The sequence below is a fragment of the Leptonychotes weddellii genome, chromosome 13 (genome assembly GCF_054177405.1).
Source record: "Leptonychotes weddellii isolate Sample4059 chromosome 13, ASM5417740v2, whole genome shotgun sequence".
In the NCBI taxonomy this organism is placed as follows: domain Eukaryota; kingdom Metazoa; phylum Chordata; class Mammalia; order Carnivora; family Phocidae; genus Leptonychotes; species Leptonychotes weddellii.
In genome coordinates this window covers 75,221,179-75,233,683 of record NC_138381.1, presented here as the reverse complement: position 1 = coordinate 75,233,683, position 12,505 = coordinate 75,221,179, and the positions used below count along the sequence as shown (strand labels likewise).

Here is a 12,505-nt window from a genome sequence, read left to right as displayed (position 1 = left end):
AAAAGAAAAACAAAAAACGAAACCTTGGCAGCTTACAGCAACAAAATTGCCTCCCAGTTTCTGTAGGTCAGGAATCTGGGAGTGGCTTACCTGGCTACTTCTGGCTCAGAGTCGCTCAGAAGCTTGTCTCAAGACTTAGGCCTGGGCTGCAGTTACATGAAGGTTTGACTGGGGCTGGAGGGCCCACTTCCAAGATGGTGTGCTCTCTGTTCTTCACCACATAGGCCTCTGCATAGGGTTGCTTGAATGTCCTTGTGGCATGGCAGCTGGTTCTCCCCGCCCCCCCACCCCACAAATGGTTAGAGAGAGAGCAAGGGAGAAGCCACAGTGCCTATGATGACCCAGTTTTGAAAGTAACATGCTGTTTCCTTTGCCATATCCTTTTAATTAAAAGTGAGGCACTTGGTTCAGTGCACACTCAAGAGGAGGGGAGTTTGGCTTTATCTCTGAAAGGGGGGGAGTCTCAAAGGCTTCCATGGACATGTTTTAAAGCCTCCATAATCTCCTAGGTCTATGACATGGGCATACCTTTCTCACTTAGCACGCTGGGTATTATAATGCATTCCAGAAGGAAATTAGCAAGTCTTTTCTGTCCTCACGTGTTGCTTGCAGAAATGAGGCTTGCGGCTTAATGGAGACAAGCTGTGAACTGACAGGCAGGGAAAGGAAGGCATAAAGCCTATGTTTGGCCCCCAGATAATTGGGAGTCAACTGCATTTTTCTCCCTGTACTTTCTGGGGGTGGCAGGAAGAACTGGGAAAAAATTGGGGGGTGCAAAGCTGAAACCCAGACAGGATGAAAATGGGTGCTGGGATGAGCAAGTTTCAAGGCTGCCCCGGGCGGTCTCTGGTGGCCATGGGAAGTCTTTCATCTCCTCTTAGGGACTCAGTTTCCCCTTCTACAGAGTGGGGATCCTGTCATCCCTCCCCCAACTCCCAACCATGCTGTAGGGAAATGGAGTCTTATAGTGGATGTGAGATGTGGGTGGGATGCTTGTCTGTGTGGCCTCATGTAGACACAAGGTCTCCAAGTGCCATTGGCTTTTCAGTCTATTCTTCCTCACATTTGCATTGGGCTTTTTTTTTTTTTTTTGAGAGAGGGAGAACACAAGTGGTGGGGAGGAAAGGGGCAGAGGGAGAGGGAGAAGCAGGCTCCCCGCCGAGCACGGAGCCCTATGAGGGGCTCAATCCCAGGACCCTGGGACCATGACCTGAGCCGAAGGCAGCTGCTTAAGCGACTGAGCCATCCAGGCGCCCCTGCATTGGGCTTTTATCTCGACAACACTTATTTACTTTCAGCTCTCCCCAACCATGTTTGCTGGTGCTAGAAATGATCATGCCTGTGTGATATATCACATTGGGACACAGACCTAGAGAAGCTGCTGATGTCACACAGGGACGATGCCGTGGGCCAGGCAGCACACCCCAGGCCTCTGGATTCCTGGCTTTTCCTCTCTACCTCTCTACCTTTACAAGAGGAACAAAGAAACCCAGTCTTTTCTGTGCTGCCGTGTATAGACTGGGCTAGACACCTAACACACACATCTCAGCAGTCTTGGAAGTAGGTGTTACTATCCTCATTTTACAGACAAGGAAACTGCAGTCAGTGCGGGTAACAGGTGTAGCAGTTGAGTGTAAGACAGCATGGGCTGTTGTGGCTGTGGATAATTTAAAAAAATTCTTCTTTTAAAAAAAGAAAAAAAAGAAAAAAAACAACCCAGTGCTGGCCGAACCAAGCACATCTAGGGCCTGGTTTGACCCCTGAGGGCCACCAGTTAGAGGCCCCTGACTAGCTCACCAAATGGGGATGCTGAGTTCCAGGAGGGGGAGGGATTTCATCCAATGTCACACAGTTGATCCGAATAATTATAGGGCTGTATGGCTGGGTGCTATACTTTACACAGCTGAATCTGATGTGATCCCTGCTGGGGCTGGAGCTGAGGCATTTGTGACCCAAAAAGTAATAATTTTCCCATGTGGACAGCCCGGTCCAGCTGTCAGGGCCTTCTCTTAGCTCATTTAACTCCATCTATATTTTGTGTGTCAGGAACCTTGCTCAAGGGGCACCTGGGTGGCTCAGTCAGTTAAGCATCCGACTATTGATTTCAGCTCAGGTCATGATCTCAGGGTCGTGAGATCGAGCCTTGCATTGGCTCAGTGCTGGGCATGGAGCCTGCTTGGGATTCCCTCTCTCCCTCTGCCCCTCCCACTCTCCAAAAAAAAAATGCTTAAAAAACCTTGCTCAAGAACACCCACCAAATGACTGGTGCTCAAATCCAAGATGGGAGATGTTTCTGTAATTGTAATTTTTTCTTGTAAATAGGCAGAACTTATATACAGTGAAAAAAATCAGCCAGTTCCAAAAAGTTCACAGTGTAATCTCATAGCAGGCCGTTAGAGAGGTATTAATGGGGCCGTCCTGTAAATGACACGGGGAAGCAGCACTCTGACCCAGGGCACTGACCACCTTGAAATGGCTTCAATGTTCACTTCCCTAAAATGGGGATTATAGTGTTGTTTTAAAGGTGAAATGATATCATGCATAGAAACAGCTATTATTATTAGCACTTGATAATTAGAACCTATTAGTTAATATTGGTGGATAGCCCCAGTGGATGGGGTTTGGCAAAGAATGGAGAAGCCTGATCTCTGCCCCTACAGAGGCTATACCACTGCCTCCTGCCCCCTTGCGGTTTAGGGGAAGGGTGTGGGGACAGAATGGGAGGAGGGCTGTGGCCCTGGTGAGCATGCCCTGGAGGGTGGGACTTCTGATTTGAGCTGGACCATCTCCTGCCCCCGGAAGTCGGAGGTTGAGTTCGGCTGCAACCTGCAGACATTGCTTCTCTGAGAGTCTTGGGATTTGCCAGGTAGACCTGGAAGAACGGCTGAGAAACTGAGCCAGGCTGCTTGGGTAAGCACCATCACTGACTAAAGTAGTGAACTGGGTGAGTCACGACCTCCGAGCCTCTGCTTTCTCATCTGTAAAACGGGGACAATCCTGGGAAGTGACCTCAGGGGGTTGTGAAAATTGGATTAAACACAGTCTCATAGTTCCAGGTACTGTGTTAACATGTATGTATCTCAGTGAACTCCCACAGTAATTCTATGATGTAGGGTTGCACAGCTAGTAAGGGGGCAGGTAGGGGAAGGGGCAGCGAAGGAGCATCCGAGAATGCAGAGTTGAACTTCAGGTCACCTCCCTGCCATCAGGATGAGAAAACCGGCTCAGGGAGGGGAAGTAAGTTGCCCAAGGTCACACAGATAGTCTGTATTAGGGCCAGAGCAGCATCCCTTGTCTCCGAGCTGCCATACCTGGGATCTGACACTCCCTCCAAACCCTAGCCGTGCCCCGATGGACACATTAAAGGACGGTGGCTTTGCTGGGCCATCACCTCCAGTAGCAGGACGGCGCCCACACTCCCCGAAAACGGGGGCGCGGGTGTTCCTGAGCGTCCGCCTGTAGAGCTACCCTCGTGCCCCCACCCAGCCGGGGCGAGGGGGCGGCCGTGGGCGGCGGCGGCGTCCCCTGGCGCTGGCCGGCAAGCTTCCCTGTCGCCGCCGCGGCCTCCCTCCTCCTTCCTGGCGGCCGCCGCGCCGTGCGGGTGTTCAGTTTCAGCGCGGGGATGAGTGCAGGCTGCGCCTGGCTCCCCGAGGAAGGAAGGAAGAGAGAGAGGGCTGCAGGGTCCTCGGCCGGGGCCTGGCAGCGCCGTGGAGGGGGCTCGGCTCCGGTCGCCGGGGCTGGGCGCGCGTCGATCCTGCGCTGCCGAAGGGGACGCCCGGGAGCCGCGCCGCCGCCGCCGCCGCCGAGGGTAACCGCGGGCGCGCCGGGCGGGGCCGGGCGGTTGTCCCTGCGCTGCGCCCCGCGGGCCCGGGGCTGCCCGGGAGCCCCCGCTCCTACGGGGCGCGCCCGGGCGGGGTGTGGGTCGCCTCCCGCCCTCGGGCTGCGCAGCCGGCGTCGCGGAGCAGCTCTTTGTGTCTCCCGGGGCTGCGTGTAAGTGTGTATAGTGTGTGTGCGCGCGCGCTCGGTGCCTTCAGCCCCGTCACCGGGTGCCAGCTCTCCCCAGGTTACCCTCCCGCCAAGACCTTTGCCCCAGGGGATGCTGCCTGAGCTGCGGGGGGGAGTTTCCCTAAGTTGGAGGGAAAAGGGAGGGGTGGGGTCGCCCCGCTTCCCCAGATCCCAGGCAGCGCCCCAAAGTTGGTGCTGCAGGTGCAGCGCCCCCTCCTACCACGCTCCTCCCCAGCCAGCCCGGGCCTTGGGAGGCGGGAACCCCCCAAAGGCTTAGTTCGGGGGCTCCTGATTCTCATCCCCCAACTTGGAGGGTGCACTCCTGCACGGAAGTCACCGGGCGGTGGGTGGGGGGTGTCGAGGGGCGCGGCTTTCCGGGCAAGGGGCAGCCGAGGCGGAAGCCAGGCTGGCTGGCCGGTGGGGAGAGCTTAGCGGCCGTGGCACCGAGCCGGGGTGCCCATGTGACTGCGGTGTGCTTTGGAAGAGGAAGCTGTAGAGGTCAGTGCAAAGGCGTCACGCCAGAGCGAGCGGGAGCAGGAGTGAGGGGGGAGACCCGGAATGAGCGCGGGGCGGGCGGGAGGGCGGGGGTGGCGGCTGCAGGGGCCCGGACAAAGCCGCCCTGTCACAGCCACCCTGGCCGCCCCGACGCATGCAATTGCCCGGCGGGAGGGGCGGCCGGGCCTGGCGGCCAGGAAATGAGGGACATGGGAGGAGGGGCCTCTCTAGGAGAGGCGGGGCTGGAAGTGGCGCCCCCAAGCTCCGAAGGGCCTCAGAGGATGCTGGAGGGTGACTGGGAGGGCAGATCAGACGCAAGCACAACTTGGAGAACTTTCCTTGCACATAGCTGCCGCAGCTCCTAGGATCACGTCCACCCGTCCTGGGGAGGTTGGGGCTGGGGGCAGGAGGTTGGGGGGGTGGTGACCAGTGTGGCCAGGCCAGCCTGGGGCCTGGTGCCCAAGAACCAAGCTCCTCTCCTCTCCGCTGCGGGCACCTGGGTGGTTACCCAGCTGCAGACTGAAGGAAGCACATCTCCTCGCTCCACCCCACAAACACTTAAACTGTTTTCTCTAGGCTGTTTTCTGCTGAGGCCTGAAGGGGGTGGAAACCAAGGTTAGATTAAAAAAAGAAAAGAAAAAAAAAAAATCCAGACGAAGAGGTGGATTTAGGAAAATGAGGACTAATATTTTGAAGTGGTGCTTCCACAGGAGGCCGGTGTGGTCCGTGGGGGTGGGGTGGGTCAGGGCTTCACCCCCACTCCTCACCCCTGTTCCTTCTAGAGAAGAGGGTCACTCGGGTCTTCAGAGTAGGGACCTGGCTGGGCGTGCGGGGCGGAGGCGGGAGGGTGCAGAGCCCGAGCCCGAGCTGGGACTTTAACAACCCCAGCGTCAGCCCCGCAGCCCGCGCCTGTCTTCGTGACAGGGCTGCGTCCTGTGCTGTCAACTACACCCCTCCGATGGGGTTGCTAGGCAGCGGGGCTCTGATGTGGGGGAAGGCCTTCTGATTTGTCAGCCTCCTGCAGACACATGGTTAAGGCTCCTTCCAGCCTATCCGGAGGAGGGACGCGGGGCACGCTGCCTGCATACTGCCGAGCCCCGGGTCCACCTGAATGTGAGGTGCAAAAGGCAGCTAGAGGGAGGGGGCACCTGGAGCCCACCAGCCTCCTAACCAGCTCAGCCCCACGCCCCCCATTATCTCCACTGGGGCTTGCTGCTGGCTCCTCCCTGTCTGTCCCTGCCCCATTCCTCCCCTCTTCCCCAAACCACGGAAAAGCAAAGTGCAGCGGGGAAAAGAGGTCAGTGGGGTAAGCATGTGTGCGTGGGCCTCTGGAGGTGCCAAGGTGCATGAGCATGAGCCGTGGGGAGGCTGCCCCATCCGTGCTGCCGGTGGCTCTTGTGGGAAGAGGTGGGAGGGAAAGAGGGGGCCCTGGCATCGGTGTCTGCCAGGCCTGGACTTGGAAGCCTGCTCTATCGGGCACCCCCCCCGCCCCCCTTAAGCTCTGCCCACCCCTAGGACGGCAGCATGTCAAGGGAGGAGGGAGGAGACTGGTGAGTTCCTGTAGGGAAGGGTGGGTTATCTGACTGCTGCGAGAGCTCAGAAGGGGGGCTGCTGGTGGCTTCCTTCTCCTGAATGCACCTCCTCCCCCCAAGCCTTTGAGGCCCAGGTTCTCCCCTCTGCCTGTCCACCACCCCACCCCCAGCATTCCCTCTTAATCCCTTTACTTTTTTTTTTAGCAGTTATATGGAGATGGAATTCACATACCATTCATTCATTTAAAGTGTACAATTCAGTGGTTCTGTATGTTTACAGAGTTGTGCATTCACAGTCAAATTCAGAACATTTTTATCACCCCAAAATGAAACCCTGTCCCCATTAGCAGTCACTCCACATCCCTGCCCCCCACCCCCACCCTCAGGCCGCCCCTCATCTATCTCTGTCTGTGTAGGTTTGCCTACTCGGGCCATTCCATATCCGTGGAATCCTACACGGTGATCTTTTGTGGCTGGTACCCCTGTACTTGGAGCTGCATTGCTCACTTCTCAGTTAGTGGCAGTTTGTCTTGCTATTTCACTTTTCCTGTGCACTGCTCCGTTAAGAACGTCCCATCCTGAAGGGCAGGGGGCTGATGCATTCTGACACATTTCTCTAAGTGCCTGCCTAGCTCTGGGCTGGACCGTCGGTTGGCTCTCCGTAAACGCTTGTTGAGCGAATGAAGAGATGAATGGGGAGTGGTAATTGGCAAGCTTTGCAGGTGGCTTACAGTGGAATTCCAGGGGCCCAGCTGCTGCAGAGGGGACTGGCATCTTGGGAGAACTGCAGGGACAGGCGCTGGGAGGGAGCAGAAAGGAAGCCTGTCCTCCCTGGGGTGGGAGTGGGGGTGGGGCAAGAGCAGAAGCCGTCTGTGAGGAAGGAACCAAGTGGACTGTGGGTTGCCAGCTCTCTCCTGGGGACCTGAAAACCCAGATGCCTCCCCCAGCCTTGGGAGCAGGTGGCCAGTGCTTGAGATTTGTCATCTGATCACAGGGGCTTCCCCCAGGGGGAACTCCGATTAGAATTGGGTTTGAAAAGAAAAGAAAAGAAAAGAAAATTCCCCAGTGTTAGCATTTCTAAAAGGGCAGCAGGTCAGGCACCTCTGAGGCTGTTGGCCCACCTCCTGTGATTCAGGCACTGAACGATTTTTTTTTTTTTTTTTTCCTTCTCCCCTGCTTCTATGCCACAGGTATTGTCTGATGAGCGTGAAAGGCTGTTTCACTGACTTCCACATCGACTTCGGAGGCACTTCCGTTTGGTACCATGTTTTCCGGGGTGGGAAGGTGAGTTGAGCCGAGTCCTGGCTGTTTCTTAACAACTGAGCCACCCAGGTGCCCCTTGTCCTGGCTGTTTCTTAATGGAGGGACTCGCTCGCCCTCCCGCCTGTCCTCACTGCCCCGCGCCCAGCCAGCTCCCGCCCTGTGAGCACTTTCAGGGCCACCTCCCCACTCTCTGTCGTCTGGAGGGAAGGATCCAGGTCAGCTCTTCCGCATCACATCTGGTTATCTGTTCGCACCTGCTCACCCAGTCCAGTGTTCTCTGCACCTCAGGCCAGATCAGAGCTCCAGCCTTGGTTGCCAAGAACTCCCGGCATTCACTTTGCCCGCTGTCCCAGCACTGAGACCGTTTAACGTAAAAGTCTAGTTGCCGGCACCACTTGCCTCCAAGAACATTTTATCTGAGGGACAGACGTCACCCAGAGAGAGGAGGTGGTGCGTGCGTTCAGGATGCTGCTGCCGCATTTGCTTCCGCGTGCGCCCCACACGGATGTGGGTGCTCCTTGAGCGGTCGCGCATCGCCCTGCTCGTCTGCGTCTGTGTGTGCGTTTGTTTTAACCAAACGTGTTGGAAGAAATTCTGGGTAGGAAGTCATCCTGCTTGGTTCCAGATGTTTTTCCTCCCTCTCCAGAGTGAGCGCAGGCTGGGTTTATTTATTGGACCGTTTTATCGTACAACTTAGGAAATTCCCTTCCTCTCCTTCCCTTACCTCCCCAGCAAGCCTGTGGCTCAGGAGAAAGAATGTTCCACCCAGTCCAGGAACTCTATCCACCCTGGTGTTTCAGTGGGAATGGAGATTCCCTAAAGGCAGGCAAGGGGTGTCCCAGAAGGGCGGCAGAGCCTCCCTGCCACCCCAGAGACCCTTTGGGCCTGGGGTCTGGAGGCGGTCCCCTGTCCTCCCCGCTCCCGGGCAGGTGGGGCTGTCTCCTTGGGTTGTGGCACAGCCTGGAAGGAATCCAGGACTTTGGCCCGGATCTTCAGCTGATTGCCTCCTTTTCCTCCCAAGATCTTTTGGCTGATTCCTCCAACCCTGCACAACTTGGCACTGTACGAGGAGTGGGTGCTGTCAGGCAAACAAAGTGACATCTTTCTGGGAGACCGCGTGGAGCGATGCCAAAGAATTGAGCTGAAACAGGGCTACACATTTTTCATCCCTTCCGGTAGGTTCCGGCAAGGCTGGCGCCGGGCTCTCCCTTGGCCCCACCTCTCCCAGCCCTGGGAGAAGACTCTAGCCTCAGCCAGGGTTTTGGGCCCAGTGACGGGGTTCTGTGGGCCGCATGGCCATTGGCAGTCCCTGAGAGAGGCAGGCCTCGGGCTGCAGGAAGAAGCAGCCCCCTGTCCCTCTCGCATCTAACCTGTGTCTCCCTGCCTGTGGGCTAGAATTCACTCGTGGGGAAAAAGCCTAGCACCCTCCCTCAGGGGAAGCGCAAATGGCTTCCCTCAGGACGTCCTGTGGAGATTTCTGTGTGAGGGGATGACAGTGGTACTGTGGGGAGGCGGCTGGGTTCGCCCCCTTGAAGGAGGAATTGGGTTGTTTTACCCAAGGAAGCAGCGTATGATAATGGCAGTCCCACGCAGGTTCTGGGCAAGGGCGGACCCCAGGGTGGGGGGTCTTACAGGGGTGTCTGAAAGCCTAGGGAATGGGCAGAGGGGAATGTAGCTTTGGGGAAGGACCCGATGTGGCTGCCTCCTTCCTGCAGAACAAAGTGAAATATAGTCAAGGTCAACGTCAGCTCTTGCACTTGGACTCCACCCCCACCCCCCCCGCCAAAAAAAAAAAAAGAAGAAGAAGAAGAAGAAAAGAGAAAAAGAAATTAAGGCTGCAAGTAGAGTAGAGGGCAGTAATTAAGAGCGCCGGCCCCGGAGTCAGCACGGCCTTAGTTTGAATTTCACCTCTGGTGCTTATGACTTCACAGGAGTGAGTTAAGCTCTCTGTGCCTCGGTGTTCGTGTCTGTAAAATGGGAGTGAGACTTCCCAGGGTGGTAGTGAGGACTGAGTGAGCTGAGACCTACATGCCTACAGCTCTTTGGTGATGGACTGAGGGCTTTTGGGTGGTTACAGGCTGAGGCGCCAGTGAGTTTGACAGATGCTCTAGGGGTCAGGGAGTGTAGTCTTTGGCTGCATTAACGGTAACATTTTATCCGGGATGAGGGAGGTGACAGTCCCACTGTATAAAGTAAGGGGGTCAGGTCACATATAGGAAGTTGTGCTCCTTTTGGTCACTATACTTTGGAGAGTAAGTAAGTCGTCCTGGAGATAAGAGTCTGGATGTCACATCAGGTGAGATGAATTTGGAGGAGGAATTGGGTGGTTTTACCCAGGGAAGTAAAGGTGTATCGGATCAGCAGCCAGTCAGCTTAGTTGAAAGATTGTCTCCTGGAAGAAGAGGTACAGCCAAGTGGCGTTGGAATGACTTGCTCTGCTAGGTAGTGAGCTCCCTGTCACTGGGTGTATATAAGTAGAGGCTCTGTATATGGCTGTGCTAAGGAGCTTGCAGGGAATTTGCCACTGAGTGGGCAGTATCCTTTGAAGAAACGAAGGAGTATCCTTTGAACCTTAGGAGTATCCTTTGAAGAAACTAAGATCCATTGGATGGAGAAGTTGGTCACACTTAGGTTTCTGGGAGTTGGGTTGGAAGCTGGCCTTGGGTCTGGACATGAAGCACTAGCGTCAAATGAAGAGGGGGCTGTGATGGTAGCGTCTCCCACCGGGGGGATGGGGCCTGCACACTTGGGCTCTTCTAGAAAGTTGGGTGGAAAGTAGAGATTTTCACTATTAGGGAAACTGGGGATTTGGAAGTGGCAGGGTTTAGTGGGGGTGACTTTGTTACCATGGCCCCAGGTCCATCCTCAGACTTGGGGAGGGGAGGGACCCCTCTTGGGACAGGAATGGGTTACAGTCAGTGGACAGAGTTTATGGTACATACCTTGGCAGATGTGGCACAGAGACCTCTCAAGTGTGTTCAAGCCACTCTTTAGGTGTTGGAGGATTGGCCATGGTGGATGCAAGGGACCTCTATAATGCTCTTGACCCTGCTGCTGACTCTCGTTGTGACCTTGGGCTGGTCTCTTCCCTTCTCTGTACCTCAGCTATCCCACCTCCAGTGGGAGTGGGGTGGGGCTGAACTGTGGAACCCTCCAGGTCCCTCCCAGCCTGGTCCCACTGAGTGCTGGCCTCCTAACCTCCCTGGGAGGACAGATCTTCTTTTCTCAGGGCCTTTTGCAGAGCTGGGAGGTGGCTCATTGCTTCCCCTCAGTCTGGGATGGGAGGGGTGTTCATTTTGGTGACTTAGCAAGTTGTAAAAAGCCTTGAGAAGCGGCATCTGAGCCCCAGCAGGGGTGTGACTGTCTGTGGAAGGCAAGAGGAGGATTTGAACTGCAGCTAGCAGTTAGACCCCAGTAAAGACTCCTGGCCCTGAGGGTTGTGAGTGAGACACCAGGATGTTCGGAAGTGAAAAAAGGACGGTTAGAATTTGTCACCTTCTCAGAGGCAGGGGGTACATGTGGTTCCCAAGCCTTGATTTCTGCAGGGACCAATGAAATTAAAAAAGTTCGGAGCTTGTAGTTACAAATTTGTAGTTTTGCTAAAGATAGGCATTAATTAAAACAACAACAAAACAACAACCTGGCATCTACTATTGCTGATTTTCACAAATGGAAGATGATCCTGACACTAAAAAAAGTTGGAAATCTGTAATTTCGGAATAAAGGACAGTTCTTTTTTTTTTTTTTTTTAAGATTTTATTTATTTATTTACTTGAGAGAGAGAGAGAGAGAAACAGCATGAGAGGGGATAGGGTCAGAGGGAGAAGCAGGCTCCCTGCCGAGCCGGGAGCCCGATGTGGGACTCGATCCCAGGACTCCGGGATCATGACCTGAGCCGAAGGCAGACGCTTAACCATCTGAGCCACCCAGGCGCCCAAGGACAGTTCTTTAAATTTGATAGTTTTGAGTTTATGACAGTCTGTGTCATCGTCATTTTTCTCATTTTGTTGCCAACCAGTGAAAACTGAAGGACCAGAATTTTGTAGTTACAGAAGTAGTTGGGCACCTGGGGATTCTTTCCGTCGTCCACACCGCTAAGCTGTGGGCAAACACACAGCTGAGGGTCGGGGGAGTTGGAGTGTGGCTTTGGGTGGAGAATGGAGAGCCAGCCTTGGGCAACAAGGCCTCTCTGCATGTGGGTTTTTCCTGTATCAGGAGTAGAGCATCTAATTTTGGCATTTCTCACTTCTGACATGGATTTTTGTCCCCACCGTGCGACCTTAGACACGTATCCTCCTGTCTCATGCTGGCCTCACGTCTCCCTGGGGGTCATTCAGCAGGTCTTCAACTCTGAAGGCTACCCGGGAGGCTGCCAGGTTGGGAGGGTTTTAAATGTTCCCGTGTCTTTGCAAGATGTGGTTTAACTCTTTCTTCTTGTTTCTGGGATGAAGGGGCTGGGTCATGGTGTGCTGTAGGGGTGGTGGTTCTCAGGCCTCATTCTTGGGTGGTCTGGGAAAGCTGCCTGGAAGGGGAAGACTTGAAGGTGGCCAAGGCAGTGGGAATATAATGGTCTCACCAGGGCACACAGTCAGGTTCCGGAGTGCCTGGCAGGTTACCCAGATTCAGCCTGATCGTTAGGTGGATGGAAAGCTGGAGGTGGAAATCATCCCCAAGGAATCGGAAGTCAGATGGACCCAGTGACATCTTTTTCCTTCATGTGATGCCTGTGGCCAATGCCCTGACCATGTGGATGGGCTCAGCCTCCTCCTCTGGCTGCACCAGCTGAGGGGAGCTATGGTTAATGGTAATAATAACTCGCATTACTGAGCAACAAACATTTTACATACATTACTTACCTTCTTCATAAGCATGTGGGGAGAAACTTATTTCTCCCCTGCCTTTTCTTTAAATAAAGAAGGTTTGTGGGGGCGTCTGGCTGGCTCAGTTGGTAGAGCACATGACTCTTGATCTTGGGGTCGTGAGTTCAAGCCCCACAGTGGGTGTAGAGATTACTTTAAAAAATTAAAAAAAAAAAATCTTAAATAAAGAAGGTCCCTGAGGCCCAGAGAGGTGAACAAACTAGTCCAAGGTCACACAGTTAATAAGCAACAGAGCAGGGCAAGAGCCCAGGTGTGTCTAGTTTCAGAGTTGACCTGGTTCCCCATTAGCCTGGGAGTCAGCAGACTGATGATCCGGTCTTCCTTCTCAGC

General features: G+C 54.8%; 1 protein-coding gene across 11 annotated transcripts in view; it reads left to right on the top strand.

Moving 5' to 3' along the window:
• The window catches only part of KDM2B (lysine demethylase 2B), a 117,593-nt gene that overhangs the window by 32,703 nt on the left and 72,385 nt on the right, over positions 1-12,505 (top strand). For 8 of the 11 annotated variants that reach the window (XM_081802293.1, XM_081802289.1, XM_081802288.1 and 5 more), the window contains exons 7-8: positions 7,223-7,316; positions 8,317-8,470. In XM_081802293.1, the coding sequence (XP_081658419.1) occupies positions 7,223-7,316; positions 8,317-8,470 (248 nt within the window). The other 3 variants (XM_081802296.1, XM_081802298.1, XM_081802297.1) reach the window with 3 other exon arrangements.